The sequence below is a fragment of the Nansenia antarctica genome, assembly GCF_963989245.1.
Source record: "Nansenia antarctica genome assembly, chromosome: 7".
NCBI lineage: Eukaryota > Metazoa > Chordata > Actinopteri > Argentiniformes > Microstomatidae > Nansenia > Nansenia antarctica.
Window position 1 is genome coordinate 50,464,067 of NC_137677.1, and position 25,702 is coordinate 50,489,768.

Consider the following 25,702-nt stretch of genomic DNA (forward strand, 5'->3'; position numbering starts at 1 on the left):
ACGGTACCCAACCCTATTTATAAGACCACTTTTAATAGATTTTAAGACCTATTGAGCAAGTATTGGTATTAGACTCACATTCGTTGATTCTTTTCATTAGCAATGCTGGGTGATCTGTTCTGTTGCATATAGAACAATGATAATGTAAGTTAGCCTACTCTATCAATTTCTTGATTCATTTCCATTGCTTCTCAACACATTACTAGATATAATAGCATAAATAACAGAATAAACTCACACACTTACTTACACTCACTTACACTGCATAGCCTACATACTGAGATATGGCACAGGCACAGGCACACACACACACACACACACACACACACACACACACACACACACACACACACACTATATTTACAAAACCACACACACCGTTGCTACCACTGCAAGTTTGAAGAAATTCTAACTTCACATGCCTACAGTCGAATCGCCTCCTACGGCGATTATCGTATCGTGGCCTCTTGTCTTATCATTTCACGTGGCAAAATATCGGGGTTTTGGGCGCAGCTTAACCAATGTCACACGAGCAATAAGTGTGCGATAAGTTTTGTTTTATATGTTGTCTCTCATCCGCACGCGTCGTATTCCCACGCAGTGGGTCTGGCGACAATAATACATTTTCCGGTCTGACTTTTAAAATAAAAATAAAATCGATTCTACGCAAGTCTAAAGCACACAGAAGCCATTAAAAAGGTTCATTTTGAAAGTCTCGCACTGTGTCTGATCCTGATGTTATAGAAGCAGCGTAGCAGCAGGGTAAAAGCGAGGTAAAGGGGGACGTAATACAGTCTCGGGCAGCGTTCGTAAATTCGCTCTGCGCAATAAATGGACCAAGTAATTTGATTGGACAAGAGGCATTCCATGACTGCTGATCAGATTTCCAGAGCGAATTTACGAACGCAGCCTAGGGCAAACCACTCGCGGACTCGTTTTTTTCATAACACGAAACTTGAAGTTATAAAGGACCCGCTCAATATAATAAACAACAGTTTAACGATCACTAAATACTTATAATGATCATCTAATTATGTGTAGTTATGTGTTTCTAGCATGTCGATGTTCTATCAGGTAAATTCTCTAGAACTAACCTCCATACCCTGGTTCAGAAGAAGAAATCAGTCCTTCGTCACTTACATCGTCGTTATCGATTAAACTTTTAGGTGGATTGGTTACCCTAGCCTAGATGGTCTTTGTGACATTTCACAATCACAAACATATATGTACAGAAACTCACTAAAGTATAAAACACCGCTAAAATACAGCTTCTCTTCAAATCATTCCACGTCACTTTGAGGTCAGTGCATTTGTTTTTTTGGTGAACTACCATAATAACCCTAAATGGCTAGAGTGCAACTTCTGTGCTTTCAGAAACTGTTGGATTTTTTTCGATTGCACATATAGTTCAAGAATTACGATAGTTTGAACGAACCCTGTAAAATCCTGTTGAGAAGTTATCGCGACAGAAATAACTTCTATGTTATTTTATTTTATTACTTCTTATGTTTCTACTTCCATCTTATGACCTTTTTAAGACGTTTTATTTCAACTGCAGCAGAGTTTTGCAGACAGGAAGATGTTAGCTTGGGCATCATGTGACTTGGATGAGATTAGATGTAGACCCCCCCCCCCCAAAATAATTTTTTGTTGCAGATCTGCATGATTCATGTAGGTCACCTATTTTGAGGTAAAAACTGCGAATTTCACCTAAAGGTGACAAGTTTGCACCACTGCATGTAGATAATACACACACACGATAATTAATTCTCCATTCTCTTACCTTGATGTGCTTTGCAAACAGTTTCAGGACCTTGGCCTCTCCCTTGAAGGTGGTCAGATGCCTGGATGAGACACACACACACACACACACACACACACACACAGCATGTTATTGGGAACCAGTTCCTGCTGCATGTCAGAATGTCTGGTATTATGTAGCACATGAACAGATCTGAGCGGTCACTCACTTGATGAGGTCAATGGTTCTGAGAGCGGAGGTGCAGACGATGAGCAGGACCACAGAACTCTTCTCTGTATGCTGCTTTTGGACCTTGGCCCATTTAGGACAAACTGAGCAAAAAAACCAACAACATACTGTGACATGGACAAGGACATCAAATCAAAAGTCATCAAATAAAAGAGCATTCATTTTATTGGGGTCTTTTGAGAGAGTTCCTTGTCAAAAATGAGACTGAACTATGGTACATGAATACATGATGTAGGCTACAGTACTCACTCTCTTTCAGGTAGGAGGAGAGGCTGTGTGTCAGATCATTACTGGACAGGAAACATGAGTCTAGATGACCAGAGAGAGAGAGAGAGAGCCATATCAGTTCAGACATAAGCCACAGGACCAAAGATCAGAGAGAAGAGGGAGAGAGAATATTAGACATGCACATGTTCAAAACACAATGTCAAAGCAGTGGTGTGTCTAGTTTTTTCTATGAATTTTATGAATGAAAGTGTTAAAGTTCTGTCACAAAACGCCGATACGCATCCTCGCACATTTTTAAGTGGGTATACGGAAATCCTTGGCCTTTCCTAGTGGGTATACGGCGTAGTCTAGGGCTGCACGATTTGGGGAAAAAATCGAATTGCGATTATTTGGACAGATATCGCGATTGCGATTAATTTGCGTTTTTTTTTTTTTAAATAGCAAAAAAAAAAAAAAAAAAAAAAAGGGGAGTTTTTGTAAAGTGTGGCCATATCTCCGGCTAGGAAGGTCGTATCAACGTGCAGTTTGTTTGTACGTCTTCAGGGGACTTAGAGGCTCCCTCCTCTAGCACCCCCACAGCCCGAGCTACGAGTGAAATAACTAAACTTACATTGGGTTGCTTTAAAGTTGGGTTGCTTTAAAATCAAGCTTCAGATTAAAACATGTGATGGTGCATTACTAACCTGACTCAGGTGGTTTGTTTCACACAACCATCTAGGAAAGCTTAATTGGAAGCTGTTTGGAAAAGGGCAGGTACTTTCAAAAAATACTTGGCAGGTGATTGGATGAATCTATCTATCACCTATTTTCAGAGAGCATTACCACATGATACCATCAAACTATTAACTGCTCTAATTCTAATGCAAGGATGAGAACTTAAAAGATATGAATTGGGACAACATATTTATTTATGTTTTTTTTAAACAGCAACACCATTTTGTTTCTCTCAACAAGTGTCTTTTTTTTTGACGTTCATTGACGTTGACGTTCATTGACGTTGAATCCGACGCGCTGTATGACGTATCCCATACGGATAGTGGTGTTTCTCAACCCTCTCCTCGGGGCGCCCCAGCCGCTCCACATATTTGATCTGTTCCACCACCAGCACACCTGATTCAACTAATCAAGTCCAAAGCAATTATGATTTGGACTTGATTAGTTGAATCAGGTGTGCTGGTGGTGGAACAGATCAAATATGTGGAGCGGCTGGGGCGCCCCGAGGAGAGGGTTGAGAAACACATAGTGAGTTGGACTTGTGATCGGAAGGTTGTGAGTTCAAATCCCGCCTGAAACCACACCACTACTAGTGTGCCCTTGAGTAAGGCACTTAGCCCTCAGTTACTCCAGGGGGAATGTCCCTGTAATTCGTAATTGTAAATCGCTTTGGATTAAAAAAGCGTCTGCTAAATGGCAAAAAAAAAAAAAAAAAAAAAATCGCAGGCAAATCGCAGGCTTTGCGATTAGCTAATCGCGTCATTTCAAATCGCGATTTCGATTTAAAATCGATTAATCGTGCAGCCCTAGCGTAGTCCTGCGTATCACGTAGACTACACCACTGGGTCAAAGGTCAGATGTAAGAGCTGAAAGGTGAAGCCTCGGTGGTCACCTACCTGGCAGGTTGAGCTCCTCCATCTCAATGACCGAACGCTTCTTTGAGAAGTGGTCCAGAACCATGCTCTGCAGGTCCGCTGGACAGCCAGGCTTGGGTTCAGAGGCGGCCAGAACATCTGTGATTGTCTTCTTCTTCTGGACAGTTCACACAGAGGCAATTCCCAGGGTATGAACGTAATGTTTCCTTATCAACTGCAGCTCCAAGGTGGTGTCTATAACCCCCCCCCCCCGTCCTTCCATTGGTCTTACCTTTCTCCTTTTCTTGGCCTTTTCTTGGCCTGGCTCCTCTGCAAGCGCAGTCATCCTCCACTTACACAAGGAACACACACAAGTGACGCGTGAGACGTTTCCAGAAACATTCTGGTAAACCTCACACTGTAGCCCTTGAAAAAACTCATTGAAAATAGATAGCACTTTTCAATTCTTGAATCGTAGCATCAGTTTCTCTCCTGAATTGAATTCATTGAAACAGAATTGACGTCAACAACAACAACCCTGACCCTGCACATCATACCTGGATGCTCTCCTTCTTCTTCTTGGCCTCGGCTGGCTTCTCCGTAGCAATCTTCCTCTTCCCCGTTTTCTGTGCGCGTGCTTCTGTGGGCTGTTTCTCCACCTCCTTCTCCTCCTCCTTCTTCTCCCCCTCCTCTACCTCAGATGCATCTTAAAGAAGAACAGGGCGATGGAAACCTATTTATACCTTTGGTCTTTCCAGATCTGTGAGGAGGGGAGTATCTAAGAGGGGATCATTCTGACATAGGCAACATAGAAGTTTATATACAATGAGTAATCGCCTTGGTTTGGCGTCGAGGAGTCAGCCAGCTCTATACAGAACAGACGGCCTACAGAACACTCTAGAACATCCCAGAATACTCTATCCAGAGCAGAGGGTAAATACAGATGCAGCCCTTAGCAGGCACGTTCACCATGGTGACTTAGCAACAGACCCTGCATACTGCAGTCAGCATGAATACCAGGATCAACACACATCACATTGTCGGCATGGGACGGAGGACAGACATATATAGGCACTATTAGTAGGTAACTTTTAATTATCACCGTGGATACCTATGTTGTAACAGATATCCCCAAACTAAATGCCAGTCTATCTTTACCTCCCTGATCCCCTTCATCCTTCCATCCACCCCTCGCCTCCTGCTGTGTCGTCCTGCTCAGTCAGGTCCCACGAGAACGGAGGGGAAAGGAAAATGGCCGCTCTTAAATACCTTCTGGTTTAATTTAAAACAGGCAAACGGCGGAGGCTGACCTCTATATCAGGGGATTTCCCAACAATGCCCTCCCTGCCCACTGTCTGACCACAGCCATGGAGCCCTCGGAAACCAATATGAAATATTTTTGGGGAATTGAAGCTGAGAAACCTTGACTTTGACCCATAATATGCCATTTAATAATATATGCCATTTAGCTGACGCTTTCATCCAAAGCGACTTACATTGCAGTGAGTGCATACATTTTTCAGTATACAGTTAGGTCCGTAAATATTTGGACAGTGACACAATTTCCATAATTTTGGCTCTGTATGCCACCACAATGGATTTGAAAGATGAATATGAAACAATCAAGATGTAATTGAAGTGCAGACTTTCAGCCTTAATTCAAAGGGTTGATATTGTATGAAACTAAAAAGGAAAAAATAAGAAAAAAAGGAATTGCAACCACTTTTATACACAGTCCCCTATTTGCAGGAGCTCAGATGTAATTGGATAAATTAACATAATCATAAATAAAATGTTCATTTTTAATACTTTGTCGAGAATCCTTTGCAGACATTGACTGCCTGAGGTCTGGAACACATGGACATCACCAAATGCTGGGTTTCCTCCTTTGTGATGCTTTGCCAGCTCTTTACTGCAGCTGTCTTCAGTTGTTGTTTGTTGGTGGGTCTTTCTGCCTTTAGTTTTGTCTTCAGCAAGTGAAATGCATGCTCGATCGGGTTGAGATCAGGTGATTTGACTCGGCCATTGCAGAACATTCCACCTCATTCCCTTAAAAAACTGTTTGGGTCATTGTCCATCTGTATTGTGAAGCGCCATCCAATCAACTTTGCTGAATTTGTCTGAATCTGAGCAGACAGTATATCCCATAACACTTCAGAATGTATCTGTCTGCTTCTGTCTTCTGTCACATCATCAATAAACACTAGTGACCCAGTGCCATTGGAAGCCAAGCATGCTCATTCCATCACCCTGCCTCCACCATTTTTTTACACATGATATAGTATGCGTCGGATCATGAGCCATTCCAAGCCTTTGGCATACTTTTTTTCTGTTAATTTGGCCACTCCTAATGTACCCGCTATCTCTTTTTATTTTATGGATGTTTTTGCAGGATGGCCTGTTTCACTTGCATTGAGAGCTCCGTTGACTGCATGTTGTGTGTATACAGCAACAGCTTCCAAATAATAATAATAATAATAATATTTTAATTTGTATAGCGCTTTTCCTGCAAACGTTGCAGCTCAAAGTGCTTTAATCATTATATAATCTTAATTTAATTATGTTGTCATTTAAATGCAATATTAAAAGGATAGGTTTTTATAATCTTAATTTAATTATTCTGTCATTTAAAGGCAATATTAAAAAGATGGGTTTTTAGTCTTGACTTGAACATATTTGCTGAGGTTGCATCCCTAATGTAAACTGGCAGTGCATTCCACAATTTAGGTGCATAAAATGAGAATGCAGCCTCACCAAATCTCTTCTTTTGTCCATGTGGTACACAGAGAAAACCTGCGTCAGATGACCTGAGAGCTCTATTGGGCTGATAATTATGCTAGCAAAAGGTATTTCAAATATTCTGGTGCTGTGCCAGTGAGAGCTTAAACAAGCAGAAGGATGCAAATGCCACACTTGGAATCAACTCACACCTTTTACCTACTTTGATAAAGAAATAATGAAGGAATAGTCCACACTGGCCCATGAAACAGCTTTTGAGTCAATTATGTCCAATTACTTTTGGGCCCTTGAAAAAGAGAGAGCTACATATTAAAGAGCTGTAATTCCTAAACCCTTCCTTCAATTTGGATGTGAATACCCTTACCCTAAAGCTGAGAGTCTGCACTTTAAGCCCATATTCATTATACAACTGTAACTTGAAGATGTTTTGGTGAACAGCTAAAATAACTAATCAATTCTGTCTGTGTCCAAATATATATGGGCCTAAGTGTATATGGTCCAGGTGGGAATCGACCACACAACCTAAGCGTTGTTAGCGCCATGCACTACCAACTGAGCCACAGGGGACCACTAGTAATCCTAATCCACTAATAGTACTAGTAGTGTATTAGTAGTACTAGTAGCACTACTAGTAATCCACTAGTAACTAGTAAACACTAGGACCCCACAGTAATTGTTTGATTTCAAATCCAAACTGTTGGGGAGTGTAGAGCTAAAACAAGACTAAATACCACCACTTTCCAATACTGAGCCTGCACTGGGGCACATAGACGGCATTACACAGTCCTGTCCCCCTCCCCCTGCCCCGGCCCCCAGGTCCTGTCCCTCTACACCCAGGTCCTGTCCCTCTACACCCAGGTCCTGTCCCCCTGGCCCCAGGTCCTGTCCCTCTACACCCAGGTCCTGTCCCCCTGGCCCCAGGTCCTGTCCCTCTACACCCAGGTCCTGTCCCCCTGGCCCCAGGTCCTGTCCCCCTACACCCAGGTCCTGTCCCCCTGGCCCCAGGTCCTGTCCCCCTACACCCAGGTCCTGTCCCCCTGGCCCCAGGTCCTGTCCCCCTACACCCAGGTCCTGTCCCCCTGGCCCCAGGTCCTGTCCCCCTACACCCAGGTCCTGTCCCTCTGCCTCTGCCCCAAGGTCCTGTCCCTCTGCCTCTGCCTCCAGGTCCTGTCCCCCTCCCCCTGCCCCCAGGTCCTGTCCCCCTACACCCAGGTCCTGTCCCTCTGCCTCTGCCCCAAGGTCCTGTCCCTCTGCCTCTGCCTCCAGGTCCTGTCCCCCTCCCCCTGCCCCCAGGTCCTGTCCCCCTGGCCCCAGGTCCTGTCCCTCTACACCCAGGTCCTGTCCCTCTGTCTCTGCCCCCAGGTCCTGTCCCCCTACACCCAGGTCCTGTCCCCCTACACCCAGGTCCTGTCCCCCTACACCCAGGTCCTGTCCCCCTACACCCAGGTCCTGTCCCCCTACACCCAGGTCCTGTCCCTCTGTCTCTGCCCCCAGGTCCTGTCCCCCTGGCCCCAGGTCCTGTCTCTCTGCCCCCAGGTCCTGTCTCTCTGCCTCTGCCCCCAGGTCCTGTCCCCCTACAACCAGGTCCTGTCCCTCTGTCTCTGCCCCCAGGTCCTGTCCCCCTACACCCAGGTCCTGTCTCTCTGCCCCCAGGTCCTGTCTCTCTGCCTCTGCCCCCAGGTCCTGTCCCCCTACAACCAGGTCCTGTCCCTCTGCCTCTGCCCCCAGGTCCTGTCCCCCTACACCCAGGTCCTGTCCCCCTACACCCAGGTCCTGTCCCCCTACACCCAGGTCCTGTCCCCCTACACCCAGGTCCTGTCCCCCTACACCCAGGTCCTGTCCCCCTACACCCAGGTCCTGTCCCCCTGCCCCCAGGTCCTGTCCCCCTGCCCCCAGGTCCTCTCCCCCTGGCCCCAGGTCCTGTCCCCCTGCCCCCAGGTCCTGTCCCCCTACACCCAGGTCCTGTCCCCCTACACCCAGGTCCTGTCCCCCTGCTCCTGCCCTCTCTGCTGGCGGAATGTGACCGGGGCTTATTAGGGGGAGGCATGTGGCCACGGCTGAGCTATACGAGGTCCGTCCCAAGCCGAGGTGTTCGATTGGCTGAGGAGTTTACACAGGCCCCGCCACATGGACCTCTCTTCATGTGACCCTCGTTAACGCCACCGATATACACCCACCCGCCCCTACACAGACATGTCTCCCTGGAGTAACTTAGGTTACCGGTAAGTACCTGTATTCAAGGGCCCAGGTGGGATTTGAACTCATGACCTTCAGATCACAATCACAATCCACCACTATACATTCATGTCATGAGTTAAACATAAAAAGAAAGAAAGAAAGAAATAAAAATGAGATAATTTGCGACTTTGTAGCCAAAGTGATTTGGATCCTCACTCCGTATCCCTCTATACCTCACCACCTAAACACAGGTCCTGCCCGGCCCTGTACCACCCTCCTACTCCTGAGGACCACCCTCCTACTCCCGAGGACCACCCTCCTACTCCCGAGGACCGCCCTCCTACTCCTGAGGACCACCCTCCTACTCCTGAGGACCACCCTCCTACTCCTGAGGACCACCCTCCTACTCCTGAGGACCACCCTCCTACTCCTGACGACCACCCTCCTACTCCGGAGGACCACCCTCCTACTCCTGAGGACCACCCTCCTACTCCTGAGTAACACCCTCCTACTCCTGAGGACCACCCTCCTACTCCTGAGGACCACCCTCCTACTCCTGAGGACCACCCTCCTACTCCTGAGGACCACCCTCCTACTCCCGAGGACCACCCTCCTACTCCTGAGGACCACCCTCCCCCAGAGCAGACTGAGCTCTTCCACCTTTCTTTCGTTCTTTCTGAATACGATTTTATCTTCTGTATCTTTATTCTGTTTTTGTTTGTCATGTGTTTTTTTGGGGGGGGTTTATCATCCCGCTTCTCTTTGTTTTCTGTACAGTGTCCTTGAGTTTGAGAAAGGCGCTTTTAAATAAAAAATCTATTCTTCTTCTTATTATTACTCCCCTAGAGGGCATGGCCCAGCCTACCTCTCTGACCAGCAGTGCCTGTGCAGAGTAACCGTGTTACAACACATTAATAATAGCGGGACAAATACTTGTGGAAGTAACACAATACGACAGTCGTATTTCCAGCGCGGCTGACAAACACTGGAGGATTAAGACATTAAATGACGGGGTATATTTGGAGTAACCCATTGGGGTGTATTTTGGAGGAGCGTAACACACACGGGTGGGTGGGCAGTGGTGTTTTTAGCCGCGGTACGCTTACAGTACAGGCTCCCAGGGGACTTCTCAGGGTGGTTTGTTCATTGTGTGAATGTTTAGCATCGCTGATGACGACGTGTGTTCGGCCGGACGCGCGGCTCGATATACCACAGTGACGGCCGCGCTCGACACGCCTCTGACCAGGGACAGGGTGTCAGTGCGGGTCAGCGAGGGTAAAGTGGGCTCTCAGTTCTCCTTCACCATCCCTCTGTCTGTCTGTCTGTCTGTCCAGTGTCCACCCCTAACCATCTGTCTCTTTATATATTTCTCTGTGTCTGTCTCTGTGTCTGTCTCTCTCTCCCTCCCTCCTACTGTGTCTTCATCCCCACTCTTCTTTCTCCCTCTCTGTCACTCTTCAGTCAGGACCATCTGTCCAGTGAAGTGAGGGCAGGGAGTAGGATGTTGGGGGGGATGGGGGTGGGGGTGTTTGTGTGTTTGAGCATGGGGGCTGGACAGATTTTTTGCATGGCAAGTCCTTTCCATCCCTCCCTGGCCACACCCCCTTATCCTTCACTCTTCTCTTCATCCCCCCTCTCGCCCTTGCTCTATCCTTCTTTACAGTCATCCATCAGGGCAACCGCTCCCCCTCTCTCTCTCTCTCTCTCCAACTGTCCACCCCCCCCCCCCCATCTCCATCCCTTCCTGTAAGGACCAAACCCAATCCTACTCTCCATCTCTCTCATACAGATACACATCCCTCCCCCTCTTTCTCACCTGGACCTGGCCCATTCTAAGGGGATCTAAGGACACCCAAGGGACCAAAAAACTGAAAAAAACAGGCGCCGAGGAGAAGAAAGGAACGCAGAAGAGGAAAGAAGAGGAACGCAAAAAGAAGGCTGGGGGACAGTAGAGAGCGCCTTATTGGATGACACTGGAGAGAAAGGACGATACCACAATCTGCAACAGAACCACCAGGTCCATCTGTCCTTCAGGTAAGGCTGTCTGTGTTCCATTAGCTGGGTCTGAGTCGAGATATCTCAGGTTTGCCTGTTCCCTGACTTGACTATCACTCTGAAAAGTCACCGTGAGGTTTTTCCAGACTTTCCCAATGTGTCACTGTCCAGTCAAAGTTGCCAGGGCAACTATGGCAACTATGGTAACATCCACTCATAGTGCTTCGAGTGTTGTTGTGATGTAGCAGTTACTGTCGGCAGACTCGGCACAGTGATCTTGATAATGCGCAGTTATTCACGGACGGCATTCACAGCATTTCAGTCTTCCTTCTGGTGTTTCTCTGCTGCATGCTGTGGGGGACCAGGCTAATGCCGGCGCACCCGAGCTAACTTTACACACAGGGGTGCAAACTGGTGATGGCCCAAAAAGGTGACACTTTTTTTTGTTTTTGCGGCTAACCTTAGGGGAGGATAGCGCTAGCACTAATGGTGTTAAATAGATATAGCTAGCACTAACGGTGGTCTAACAATGATGCATGTGTAAGTAGCGGCAGCCCTGACCTTAACACCTGCAGGATTACTTCGAAAACAGTTTACTGTGACTGTGTTCCCCACGCTATCTGGAATTGTACCTAGCTCCCTGAAGCTAAAAGTTATTTAAACAGCAGCGGAGTTTAGCAGACAGGGAGATTAGTTAGCTTGCGCATCATGTGACTTGGATGAGACTTCCCCCCTCCCCACCCAAAATATTTTTTGGGTAGATCTACACAATTCACATGGATGACATATTTTGAGATAAAAACGGCTAATTTAGCAGAAAGGTGACAAGTTTGCACCTGCCTTGACAGTGTCTGTGAGCTACTCTAACACACATTTCCTCTGCTTCAAGTTCTTCGAGGGAGAAAGAGCATGTGACTGACAACAAGCTCACATAATCGAACATCATTGTCCGTACAACATCCGTGTTGAGTGACTGTGCCTAAATGGTTTAGAACATGTCCGCACCTACGCATCTAGGCCTGAGGTAAAATGATGAGCCAAGCACATATAGGCTCGTAAGTAAGTAGGTAGGTGTTGAGGACTAGACAGATGACTGAGGGTTTAAACCCTAACTTTAATCTCTTTAAGGCCGCAATGACCACCCTCACAACCTGTCAAGCAAAGGGGGCTGGAGTATACCCCAGTGTGTGTGTGTGTGTGTGTGTGTGTGTTGGGCTGATTCAGCAAGAGTTTGACTGATTCTAGGATTATGAGGGGGGTGAGGAGGTTTGGGCTACCTGAGTGTGTGCTTGCGTTTACAGTGTATGGTGTGTGTTGTGTGTGTGTATGTGTGTGTGTATGTGTGTGTGTGTGGTCAGTAGGGCTGAGGTTATTGAGTCCAGCAGGATACTGGTTTCGCCCTGTTGTAAAACACACACACACACACACACACACACACACACACACACACACGCTCATCCCTCATTTACACAGAGTGACATATGAACTGATGAACTGTAAAAATACCCCCAATGACGTGCATCACCCAGAGGCCGCTTCCAAAAGTCACTGCTATTCTGGGATCAAAGCCACCATAACATCTGGGGTGCGTCTCAACCACATCTCAGTGGAGGTGATAGGCCGAAGTCTTCCCATCCCTCTACGGAGTGTGAAAGCATGGTGCTTATTGGGACGGCCCATATGTGACACAGAGTGACTTAACACTCCCACGAGCACTATGGAACATCTGAACCTGAAGAATGAAACTTGTTACACGGGGCTATTTTTCACCCACGACTACATTTTCTCACCAATGACGGAGAGAGAGAGAGAGAGAGAGAGAGAGAGAGAGAGAGAGAGAGAGAGAGAGAGAGAGAGAGAGAGAGAAACTGAGTGAGTGAATGTGAGTGTGCGAGCGAGAGAGAGAGAAAAAGCAAATGGGCATGAGTGACACATTGGGGGACACATGGGGGGGGGTTATACAATATAATACAGAGCTAGCCTTGCAGAATTCCATTATCTCAAGCTGAGCAAACACCAAGTTCATGAGACACAACACAGAGTGCTGACCCCAGTGTCTTCCTCTAGGTCAGGTCACCCAGACGGTTCAGGAGGGGCTTCTTCTGGTCCAGGATTAATAGACCAATCAGGGTGAATGGCTTTAGAGTGGCCTGATACTAAGAGCAATGGATGGGGACTGGTTTTAATGGAGGAGCAATGGAGGGGACTGGTTTTAATGGAAATCAATAGATTGATTCCAGGATAGGGTTGATTCCGCTCCAGACAGGCCGGCACCATGACCTCACTGACTGACCCTGGTTATGATGAGGGTTAGAGTGGGCTGTCAGACACACCCACCCACCCACCCAGCCACAAACCTACCCACCCACCCACCCTAGGCCTATACAACAGATCAAGGGCTCGATTCACTGAATTAAAACTGAACAAAAGCCACATTGCAGCCCAAACTGCCCCTCTCTTTCCCTCTCACGCGCACGCACACACACCCCCCTTCTGGTTCACCCCCAGATTATCCCCTGAGGGCAGATAGCCCTTAAGTGCCCTGAGGAAAGCTCTTAATCACTAGCTGACCTTACTGTGTTACTGTGATTAAAGATACCACTCAGGCCTGCAGGATAACATCAGCCCATTAGCCAACCCTGCTTCTCCCCTTCACACACCTCACCTGATCACACCAAGGGGAGGCTGGCGGAGGGTGACATGGGGGGACAGGCTCATTTGTAAACAGACTGCACTTATATAGCGCCTTATTCCAAAGCTCTTTACAACTGGGGCCTCTCATTCACCCTGTTCACACACACATTCACACACCGACGGCGGCAAGCTACCATGCAAGGTGCCGGCCCCGCTCGTTGGGAGCAACGTGGGGTTCAGTGGTCTTGACCCGACGCACGGAACGGAATGAGGAACGGTATCGAAGCACGTGTTGCGATTCCCATCCTCCGTGCCTTACATGCGTTACGATAAACCTGTCTTCCCATTTCAACCTCCGCCAGCCCGCCCCCTAGGGTCACACTCAAAGCCAATGCCGACACGAGCTACATGTGGTGGTCCGTGGTCACCTGAATGGCGGTGACCTGCCTCTGTCCTGACATACTACTATGCCAATACCTTTTCATCAATGTTGAGGTGGTTTTCCGAAAATTCAATACCTCATCACCAGACGAAGTCATGTATCAATCGGCTGTGTTGTTGTGGCCATCTGTACGGGAGGACGTCTTGGGACGAAGGCCTGCCTGACGTTTCCTCTTCCTGAAGCCTCTATTCGGCGAGTGTTATTGTTAAATCGATACTGCATTTTGGCTCCGGCAAGCACAAAGTTAATGAGCAATATAACGGCCGAGTCAATGGACAAGCTCTTCCGATTGATTCACAGTGTCGGGGGAGAGTTTCCTGAGTAGCAGCATTATTTCTGGGTTCAGGGGTGGAGGTCACGGGTTAGCCCAATAAGCTGCAGCTTTCAAAGCGATCCGTCCGATCTGACATCTGTCGTCTTACGATCTGAGCTGGTTACGAGGCGGGCACTAGGAGGAGCTTTGAGGGTTATGAGGTGATGTAAAATTGGTAAAAAGGTAAAAACTAAATAAAGTCATCTTCATCGACACAATCTTGAACTTAAAGGAGGTAATGAAAGAGTGGAAAGGAGATTTGAGAGATTGAAAGATTTGTTTGAGGATGAGCTGAGCAGGGCTTTTACGTGACATGACGTGATCTCAACAGCAGGGGGTAGCATTTCAGTACTAAAGCGCAACACTGCCCTCTACTGGACTGACCAGCCAGCTCTCCCCTTTCAGATGATGACCAGAGAATAAAGTGAAGGGTTAGGGATAAATGAGGATAAAGGACTCTTGGGACACACAACACACACATACACACACATACACACACACACACACACACACACACACACACACACACACACACACATACATGCATACACAAATCGGTGTGATGTGAGACATGCATGGAACTAAGCAGAACAGTCAGAGGTGTCTCTCAATTCTATTGGTCCATTGGTGTGGAAGCACGTTCAGTATTATAGAGTCTGGGTCAGGAGCAGACGTCACTGAGAAAAGCCAGTACGTCTGTGAGAGCCAAGGGTCGGTTCCTGACCCAATGTTCTCTCTGTGAAGACAGAGGACATCCTGGGACGAGAACATTCCCTCCTCCCCCAGTATGCATGGCAGAGTCTGTGTGTGTGTGTTATGCAACTATGGATGTGTCATTGCACACTCAATCAAGGCTGTGTGTGTGTGTGTGTGTAGGGGGGGTATATTGGCATGTCATTACAACCCCCTGGGTTTACAGAAAGCATTACTGTAGTAGTGTGGGGCCTTGAACTTTGACCTGTGTGCTGCTAGAGGATCTGTGTCCAAGCACCAAGGCAGCACCTCAGTCAGTGTCTATCTGGAGCAGAGGGGGTATGGCTGTTTCACAAGAGATACACAAGTCTCTCTCTCACCCTCTTCCTCCCTCCCCCCCCCCCCCCCATTGGAAGGTCACATGTAGCCTAAAGGTTTGGGTCAGTCAATCTTCCATGTCACTTTTCTCTGCTTCCTTTCGTTCTCCTGGCAGGTACCATGTGTGTGATGTTTGTATCACTCCATTCTCTCCTCTTTCTCTCTCCATCAATCATCCCCTGCAGGACTGTGATGCAACGCAACAAGAATGTAGGACCTGATGTCTGAGGATGGGGGGGGCAAACACGTGTGTGTGCGCGCACAGCACACAATTCTCAGACAGCAGAGGAATTTCACATGCTTTCCTTATCCAGATAGTGACCTTCTGTCAAGGCAGCCCGGTACGATAAACTTCCAAAAGAGGACAGAGATGGACAGACGGACACACACACACACACACACACACACACACACACACACACACACGCACACACACTCGCGTGCGCAAACGCAAACGTAAATCACATTTCATTACATCACGTCAACCTCTTGGACTGTGCTTTGCTTTCCACACTGCACTCCGTGTTACATTGTTTGATAGTATAGGATTAGGCCTTGTAGTAGGCTACAGTTGGAAAGAGTATGTGTACATTTAAAAAACACAAGAGAAAGCCAAGCGACCACATCAAGCCAAGAAAATAACCGCAAAAATATTAGCAATAATAAAAATATATATTACCCACTGAGAGGGCAGTTTTGCCCAAATAACACTAATAAATAATGAACATTAAAGAGACAGGATTTTAATATGCATCAGTGATACTAGTGTGAGAGCGTGGTAATGCATGTGAGAAACGCCAGAGGCTAGCATGTGGAACGCAGTAAAAATAAAGACTAGAGAGAGACAGAGAGAAACTCCACATGAGCTGTAAAGAACAGAGTTGTCTAGCCTTCAAACCATTGTGTCAATCGTACCGTATCAGATCAGACCGGTACTAAACCAGAACAAAGAAAACCCTGAAGGCTGTAAAAGATGACTGGTTGTGGTCACCATGGCAGCAAATGTACTGGACTGCCATGAATTGCGACCTCTACTCACACAGCCTCAAAAGGTGAGAGAGGGTTCATATCACATCTTGAGCCGGATGTTCGGAAATTTCCTAGACTTAGTCTTCATTAACCTACTGTGTCGGTTGGACCTCTAGTATCTGGCACTTCCACATATCAGTGGCTATGAGGGGAGAGAGGGGAGGAAGCTGAATCCAAATATTTAACGTTTCTGCCAATGGCTTCAAACAAACATCTGAAAAGATTGAGGGAAGAGGAAAGGGTAAGAAAAAGGGGATGTTTAGACGTTCTCAGGGGTGTGCCGTTAAAAGCCAGGAATCACAGGTTAAATATTTGGAAAAACTGTATTACACATGATTGGAGGGGCTTTATACAAAACCATATCCGTGACAACTACCCCCTTTCCCTCAAAAAAATTCCATGAAACCCTACTTTTTCTTGGGAGAGCCAAGTTGAAACTCCACTGGAACTGAGTAAGAAACCACACCAACCCACACTGCCTATGAACACTTTTACTGAATACCAACATGATGTGACCTTATTGGGGATAATATAAGTGTATAAGTATATGTGACCTTATACGGGGCAAGATAATTTCTTAGCTTTATTTGCCATCAGAGATGACTGTGGTCCACAGCTTGTAAAACAGCATTAAGCATGCTTTGATCCCAGCTTTCCCAGTTTGACGCATGAAACTCAACTCCAAACCCACACCTACTCATAATCACATCTGAGGCCGAGAAGTTATCTTAATGAGGCTAGATGCTTCTAGGTCCTTTAAGGATTTTACAATCAGCACAGCAGAGCATCTAGCCTAATTAAGTTGTGTTCTTGGCATCGGATGTAACTTTGTGCGGATATGATTTAGGTATTTATTGTAAAATCCTAAACCCTAAACCTGGAGCCCGGAGCCTGGGCTCGTGTGTTCTCCAGCGCCTGCTCCAAACAGGTGCACTCCTGCATGACAGCTCTGGTCTGTATGACATGTTTACAAGGCTCCGTAAAAGCAGAAAACCGAGAAAGAGAGAGGGAGAAAGTGAGAGGGGAAAAGGGGAGAGAGAGACTAGAGGTAAAGAGAAGGGCTCTCCTGCTGAGGTGGTGGTAACTGAGACACATACTAACAGAAATGGCAGGGGGAGGGGGGGGGCGCTCTGACAGCTTTGTTCCATTCAGTAAAGGGAACCAAACTAGCCATCTTACCGATGAGGCCGTGTCCCTTGTGGAGCATAATGCCTCACCATCTTAACCCCCAAATCGCAAGCCCTTCCACAGCAAACCCCAAGAAAGCTGAAATAGTGCCTAGATCAGGGCATCTCTATACGGACCCAGCCCATACCTTGTGTTATGAATGCAATACGTTACGAAGTATAACATTGTCTATTTTGAAATACATTTTAGAAAGAAAATTGTTACTGACGTTGAATATACGGTTAGGTCCATATATACAGTATTTGGACACAGATAGAACTTTTGTTATTTTAGCAAGGGACCAAAAGTAATTGGACAATTGACTCAAAAGCTGTTTCATGGGCCAGTGTGGGCTATTCCTTCATTATTTCTTTATCAATTAAGCAGGTAAAAGGTCTGAGTTGATTCCAAGTGTGGCATTTGCATTTGGAAGCTGTTGCTGTATACGCACAACATGCAGTCAACGGATCTCTCAATGCAAGTGAAACAGGCCATCCTTACGCTGCAAAAACGAACAAAACATCCATCAGAGAGATAGCATGAACATTAGTAGTGGCCAAATTAACTGTTTGGTACATTCTGGGGGGAAAAGAACGCACTGGTGAGCTCGGCACCACAAAAACATCTGGACGTCCATGGAAGACAAGAGTGGTGGATGATCACAGGATCCTTACATGGTAAAGAAAAACCTCTTCACAACATCCAGCCAAGTGAAGAACAGTCTCCAGGAGGTAGCAGTGTTTCCTCTATATGCATTGATTCGTGGCGGGCTGCCACGAATGAATTTTCTCCGCCACTAATTGATTCAGTCCACTAAGTCGACGATTTCTTTTTCTTTATTATGAAAAAAACCCCAGATTGAAGCTAGATTTAGGACCTACATTTCGTTCCGATTTAGGGAGCAGTAAGTTACAATGTTACAATGTTGCAGACTATCACCCCAACACACGCTTGATTGGTCCGAGTTTAGCGGGAAATTTGGATTTCAAGATATTCCTCTCCTCCGCCGGTCCCTTGAAAAGAAACATCAACTCACTCACGCGTCTGATAGCAGCCTCGCAGTCTTGCTGCAGCGGACCGCTAACGTCCAATCACAACAATGATTTTGTACAGTTCAGTATAATATTTGTAGATATGTTTTCGTTTAAATAATATTCACTCGGTCTTTTAGTTTCACACTCAATCCCTCAAACGGTTCACTCTGTCTACAGCGGGAGAACAGGTGGCAGAAGGAGAGCCATCAGCATCGGCTAGCTGTGGTGGTGTATCAGCAGACATTAGCAAGTAAAAAAACTATTCTTATGTGCCGTCACTTTAGCAACGACAGTATTGGCAGGGGAAAAGAAGGGGAGTCGATTTTTTACAGCATGTAACGGAATTACATGCTGGAAAAACATGCAGCTAAAATTCAGGTAAGAGTTGGTTTTCTTTAACTCAGCTGATACTCAGCTGTTTACCGAATGCTCCACCTGACTGTCACACTGTGATTTTAGTTGTGTAATGTGGTGGGTTGACATAATTCACCCACGGAACTAAGGGTTGGGAGTATTGTTCCGCACGGTGGTATCCGAGTTGTTTATTCAGTTCTATTTACTGCTTGAGTGTGTTGTTGACAATCGTTCATATCCTACATTAAATGTTTAGCTTTGTCATTTGATACGCCGCAGACGACTCCCGTCTCTCGGCACTACAATAAACAGTTAATCAGTAACGTTAGCCGGTTTTGTGCTCTCATGTAGGCCTACTTCGTATTGATGAGTTGATGTGTATGTATGTGACTGTCAGTCACAAGTTTATATTCTACGGATGTTGTTCAGTGCTGTATGCGCGTTCCTGGTTCTGTGTGTACTCTTGTTGTGTACTTCATATTCGATGAGCTGATTATCTTTCACTGTGTGTGTATTGGCGCTTTTCCATATGTGTCTGTGTCTGTGTCAGTGTCTTGACTTGGGCGTATCTGTCAGTCACATGTATATTGCCACTCTGCTTTAATGGCTTAACCGCTATTTTTTTTTGCCACGCTCCCTCTAGTTTTTGGTGAAATTACGTCGTTGTTTTGAATGCGCGTGTGCGTTTCATGCGCGCGCACGCGGGAAAAATCGCGCGCGCAAGGACTCTGCCACTAATGTGGAAATTCCGTGAGGAAACACTGGGTAGGCATATCATTATCCAAGTGTACCATAAAGGGAAGACTTCACATAAACAAATACAGAGGGTTCGCCACAAGGTGCAAGCCATTCATAAGCCTCAAGAATAGAAAAGCCAAAAAACCTCTAAAAAAGCCAGCCCTGTTCTGGAACAGCATTCTTTGGACAGATGAAACTAAGATCAACCTGTATCAGAATGATGGGAAGAAAAAAAGTATGGAGAAGGCTTGGAATGGCTCATGACCCAATGCATACCACATCATCTGTAAAAAAAAATGTGGAGGTAGTGTGATGACATGGACATGCATGGCTTCCAATGGCACTGGGTCACTAGTGTTTATTGAGGAGAGAAGACAGAAGCAGACGGATGAATTCTGAAGTGTTTAGGGATATTCTGTCTGCTCAGATTCAGACAAATTCAGCAAAGTTGATTGGATGGTGCTTCACAATACAGATGGACAATGACCCAAAATATACTGCGTAAGCAACCCAGGAGTTTTTTAAGGCAAAGAAGTGGACTATTCTGCAATGGCCAGAGTCAATCACCTGATCTCAACCCGATCAAGCATGCATTTCACTTGCTGAAGACAAAACTAAAGGCAGAAAGACCCACGAACAAACAACAACTGAAGACTGCTGCAGTAAAGGCCTGGCAAAGTATCACAAAGGAGGAAACCCAGCATTTGGTGACGGCCATGTGTTCCAGACTTCAGGCAGTCATTGCCTTCAAAGGATTCTCAACAAAGTATTACAAATGTACATTTTATTTATGATTATGTTCATTTGTCCAATTACTTTTGAGCTCCTGAAAATAGGGGACTGTGTATAAAAATTGTTGCAATTCTTAAACGTTTCATACAATATGTTTGTTCAACCTCTTGAATTAAAGCTGAAAGTCTGCACTTCAATTACATCTCGATTGTTTCATTTCAAATCCATTGTGGTGGCATACAGAGCCAAAATTATGGAAATTGTGTCACTGTCCAAATACTTCTGGACCTAACTGTACAGTGTAGCTGGAGACCACTCACAGCGATCCTGTCCCTAGATGAATGTGTTTTTAATGTGGCTTATTTCCCTATCGTTGACATTGTTGTCACAGCGACATTAACTGCTGGAGATAGTGTTGTTGCTGCCGAGAGTTGGTTTGATAAACCGGATATTGGGGTTCAAATCCCGGCAGCGCCTTGTTTGAAAAAGTAGTGTTGCATTTTTCCGGACTATAAGTCGCTAAGTATCAGTCCAAAAATGCGTCATGAAGAGGAAAAAAACATATATAAGTCGCACTGGACTATAAGTCGCTAAAAGTTATTTATACATTTATTTCACAAAATCCAAGACCAAGAACAGACATTTAATCTGGAAAGGCAAGTTATTCAACTACACAATAGCACACAGAACAACAGGCTGAATAGGTGTCCGATATGTTAATGTAACACATTAACAGTTATTCAGCTACACAATAGCATAAAGAACATACTGTACCTGGGAGGCTGAATAGGCTAAATTAACATAACAAGCCAGCGAGTCCAACAAGCAAGTTACCAGTAAGCAAATTCACCAAGCTCCCGTTAATGTTTCAGTTAATTTCTTCAGTGGTACAGGAGCAGCATATAGTTGTCACAAGCCCAGAGCGGCCCAGAGCGCCCTCTCGCGGCTGTAGATGGTAATGTTTACTCCTTGGTTCATGTCAGTCAGTATGAAATTATATATATTTTGATATATAAGTCGCACCTGACTATAAGTCGCAGGACCAGCCAAACTATGAAAAAAAAGTGTGACTTATAGTCCAGAAAATACGGTACAGTTAATTTGAGCTGAAAATGTTATTTTGTTACCACCAATCATTCCGGACCTCTGACTTTGAATAAAAATCAGATGGGGACCCTGGCCTAGATGAAGGACCCCTGGCCTAGATGAAGAACCCTGGCCTAGATGAAGAACCCTGGCCTAGATGAAGAACTCTGGCCTAGATGAAGGAACTTAAACACGGCAGCATGAACCTGAACTGCTTCTTTCATCTTTATCCTGGAGAACTATTGTCCTCCGAAGCCACATCTTCCAAACGTTTACTTTGCTCCTAAATTCTACAGCCACTCGGTTGGAATTCAATTGGTAATGTCTCCTTTACAACACACCAGACCATGAACCGCTGTGCCCCTGCCAACATAAGAGCCTCCATAAAGCAGTCAGATTTAAGTACGGCTGCCCGGTGCCAACTTCACACTGGCACTAGTAGCCATGGAGGAGTCCAGGACACAGGTGGGCCCAGACTGCCATGACAGGTGGATATAAAGTGTATACAGGGAGTGGATAGGTAGAGACAGGCTGGATAAGGCACATGCCCCGTTTCATGGTTTAATACACAGGTCATAAACCTCTCCATGCTTTATTACTGGTTACATAGCGGGGGTTGAGAATGTCAATGAATAAGTGTGCATTCATAGGTTAAGTGAGCTCATGGTCAAATTAATTTAGCTACGCGACGGCTTCTGACCGTGTGTTTGCACGTGAGTGTGTGTGTGTGTTTTTTTTTTTTACACAGGAGGAAAATAGTGTGTGTTTGGTTGACCGTATGTGATTAATTTCAGAGGAAGGTAGAGAGAGGAGAGAAATGAGAGGAAAGATGAGAGACAGAGAGAGAGAGAGAGAGAGAGAGAGGGCCGTGTTTTTATTTCCAAGCGTTAATGGTTTAGAATCCCAGGGCAGGCGGTGGACTTCCACACACACTGGCCAGATGAAGGCAGCTCGCCATGTTTAACACAAACACACATTAAGGAGCCAAACAGCATGTGGACCTGCCAGTCTACCAGGGGCGTGTGTGTGTGTGTGTGTGTGTGTTAGGGCTGCACGATTTGGGGAAAAAATCGAATTGCGATTATTTGGACAGATATCGCGATTGCGATTAATTTGCGATTATTATTTTTTTAAATAGCAAAAAAAAAAAAAAAAAAAAAAAGGGACTTTTTGTAAAGTGTGGCCATATCTCCGGCTAGGAAGGTCGTATCAACGTGCAGTTTGTTTGTACGTCTTCAGGGGACTTAGAGGCTCCCTCCTCTAGCACCCCCACAGCCCGAGCTACGAGTGAAAGAACTAAACTTACATTGGGTTGCTTTAAAGTTGGGTTGCTTTAAAATCAAGCTTCAGATTAAAACATGTGATGGAGCATTACTAACCTGACTCAGGTGGTTTGTTTCACACAACCATCTAGGAAAGCTTAATTGGAAGCTGTTTGGAAAAGGGCAGGTACTTTCAAAAAATACTTGGCAGGTGATTGGATGAATCTGTCTATCACCTATTTTCAGAGAGCATTACCACATGATACCATCAAACTATTAACTGCTCTAATTCTAATGCAAGGATGAGAACTTAAAAGATATGAATTGTATATATGATAACCTCATCTCATCTAGACAGGTGGCTACTTTCTAAGATGATCCAGCTATTAAAATGATCATTTGGGGATACACTGTGACTATAACTGAAAGGACCACATCTAGATGACTCGGTCAACAGTCGAACTGATGAATGATAGAATGGTGGTCTCTGACTATGGAGCACAGACACACGTCACCTTGACTTAGGAATCTGTGACATACTTCAGCCCAAGGCTAGGCTAGGCTAACCTCTGCGTCTTTAAAGCCGGCTGGTATGAACGAATGGTATGAGGTTATGCATACAGGACACATTCATGTTTGACAACAGAACAGTTAACTTCCATGTATCCATAAGCCTGCTATACTATACAAACACCAACCCGCAGGTTGCTGAGACTGTCAACTCTGTGTCTGTACTTTAACGCCGGGTTAGCATGAGTAGCTAAGCTAAGCTACCGTCTCGAAGACTACAAGTTAGCTAAGCTAAGTTTAAGGCTGGACTAACAGCACCGACATGCACTTGGCTGGTACAGTTAGTATAGTGAAATTGTACACTTACCTGTCGCAATTATAACATACTAACGTTTATCATACGTCCAGTAAGCCATGTGGTGTCTAATTGTCTCCGTTACGTTAGCCCAAAGTCTCATAATAATTGGACTGACTGTCGTGACACAACCTATGCCTGCGTTCGTAAATTCGCTCTGAGAGCGCCGGGTTCAAAGTCATAAAGAGACCAAGTAATTTGATTGGACAAGAGGCATTCTATGAGTGCTGATCAAATTTCCAAAAGAGGTTTTAATCTCAATGTGACTTCCTGGTAAAATAAAGGTAAAAAAAAAAAAAAAAAACGCAGGCAAATCGCAGGCTTTGCGATTAGCTAATCGCATCATTTCAAATCGCGATTTCGATTTAAAATCGATTAATCGTGCAGCCCTAGTGTGTGTGTGTGTGTGTGTGTGCGCAGGTGTAAGACCCTTGCACCACTAGCAGCACGAGTGTAGACGCGAACAAGCCAAAGCATGAACAAGTCCGAGGGAAACAACACTCAGGTCAGCAAAGACCGGCCAAAATAACACCAACATATCACGTATCCTCAGTGTATACAGCAAGGTATGAGTTCGGTTTGAGTTCAGTCAAAATGAATCAACTGTTATCCTGTGGTAGATATAAGAGGAGACTGGGGGGGAGGGGGGGCGGGGGGTCTAAAGTGCCTTCCTCTCTTCAAGTTGCACCCTTTCCTTCATCTGCCCCAATGAGAGGAAACCCCCCCCCAAAAAAAAACATAACAGATGACAGCAAATTCCAGTTGGTCATCCACTACACACCACTTAACCTGGACCTCCATGTCTGTGTGGATGTATGGAGAGGAGAGGGGGGCCTCTGTGGACGGTTGACACCCAGCCAGCGTCTCTGCTCCAGGCCTTGGACATGAGAGTGGACCTGTGTGTCGAGGGGGCTGACGTCTGTCGAATGGGACCTCATAAAACAGGCCCCCGAACCCCTGTTAATGCCTTTATCATTCCTTCCATCCTAGTAAACGAGTGGAGCGAGGGAGCAGGGAGGGTACTCCGGGGCGGACAGCCCCATCTGTCTTAGTGATTGATATAAAGAGGACAACAACTCAGATCAGAGCAGTCCTCTCTCTACACGTCCCTCTCTCTCTACACGTCCCTCTCTTTCTACATGTCCCTCTCTCTCTACACATCCCTGTCTCTCTACACGTCCCTCTCTCTTTACACGTCCCTCTCTCTCTACATGTCCCTCTCTCTCTCTCTGTCCCTGTCTCTCCTCTCTCTCTCTACACGTCCCTGTCTCTCTACATGTCCCTCTCTCTCTCTATGTCCCAGTCTCTCCTCCCTCTCTACATGTCCCTCTCTCTCTACATGTCCCTGTCTCTCTACACATCCCTCTCTCTCTACATGTCCCTGTCTCTCTACATGTCCCTCTCTCTCCTATCTCTCTACATGTCCCTCTCTCTCTACACATCCCTCTCCCAACATGTCCCTGTCTCTCCACATGTTCCTGTCTCTCCTGTCCCTCTACTTGTCCCAGTCTCTCCTAGGGAAATAAAGCCAGAGTAAATAAAAAGTGTCCAGAAAAAACACACACACACACACAGCACACACACACACACAGTTGTAGTGCAAAAGCAAGGACTTTTGCTTTTGCCACCGGTGTGTCAGCTTGGTTTTGGAAAAGTGGGTTATTAACAATGTCCAGCTGCTATGTGTTTATTTGTGTGTGTGTTTGTGTGTGTGTGTGAAAACCTTTCCTCTCTTCCACTTTGGTCTTGGGACATCTTACTACCATAAAAAAAATCATCCCTCATGGTTGTGGAAGAGTGAAAAAAATATCTTTCAGTGTGCTGTGTGCACACACACAATCGTATAAGGTTTACATTCCCTGTCGACCTTCCTTCACGGCTCATTATGAATCTTAAGATCTTAATGAGTGAATGGAATGTCGGGGGAAGGCACCTGTGTGTGTTTTCAAACAGTAATGATGATGAGAGATTAGGATGAGATCAGAACTCACATTCAACCGCTAAATTTGGGATACCGGAAAAAAAAAAGAGAACGTTGGTTTAACTTGAAAGTCCTATTTGAAGCCTTGTTTGGTGTTGAAAGCCTTGTTTGGTGTAACTGGCTGACGTCAACAGCTAGACAACATACACACACACAAGCACACTATGGTGTGTGCTACTAGTAGGGACCACACACACACACACACACACACACACACACACACACACACTATGGTGTGTGCTACTAGTGGGGACCACACACCCCCCCCCCCCCCACACACACACACACACACAGTT

The 25,702-nt window shown here is 46.0% G+C and overlaps 2 protein-coding genes across 3 annotated transcripts in view; one reads left to right on the forward strand and one right to left on the reverse strand.

Annotated features, from left to right (window-relative positions):
* The window catches only part of cmss1 (cms1 ribosomal small subunit homolog), a 46,642-nt gene that overhangs the window by 3,045 nt on the left and 17,895 nt on the right, over positions 1-25,702 (reverse strand). The window contains exons 2-7 of one of the 2 annotated variants that reach the window (XM_080536130.1): positions 4,344-4,492; positions 4,079-4,138; positions 3,829-3,961; positions 2,240-2,299; positions 1,971-2,073; positions 1,784-1,844 (exon numbers count right to left, since the gene is read on the reverse strand). In XM_080536130.1, the coding sequence (XP_080392256.1) occupies positions 1,784-1,844; positions 1,971-2,073; positions 2,240-2,299; positions 3,829-3,961; positions 4,079-4,138; positions 4,344-4,492 (566 nt within the window). Of the gene's footprint in view, positions 1-1,783; positions 1,845-1,970; positions 2,074-2,239; positions 2,300-3,828; positions 3,965-4,078; positions 4,139-4,343; positions 4,493-25,702 lie in introns of both variants that reach the window. The other variant, XM_080536129.1, reaches the window with a different exon arrangement.
* The window catches only part of LOC308161854 (filamin A-interacting protein 1-like), a gene marked incomplete at its 5' end in the record, with an annotated part of 30,998 nt that continues 14,014 nt past the window's right edge, over positions 8,719-25,702 (forward strand). The window contains 3 exons of the mRNA XM_080535931.1: positions 8,719-8,747; positions 8,955-9,200; positions 9,866-9,978. Coding sequence (XP_080392057.1) covers positions 8,719-8,747; positions 8,955-9,200; positions 9,866-9,978 — 388 coding nt within the window. The remainder of the gene's footprint in view (positions 8,748-8,954; positions 9,201-9,865; positions 9,979-25,702) is intronic.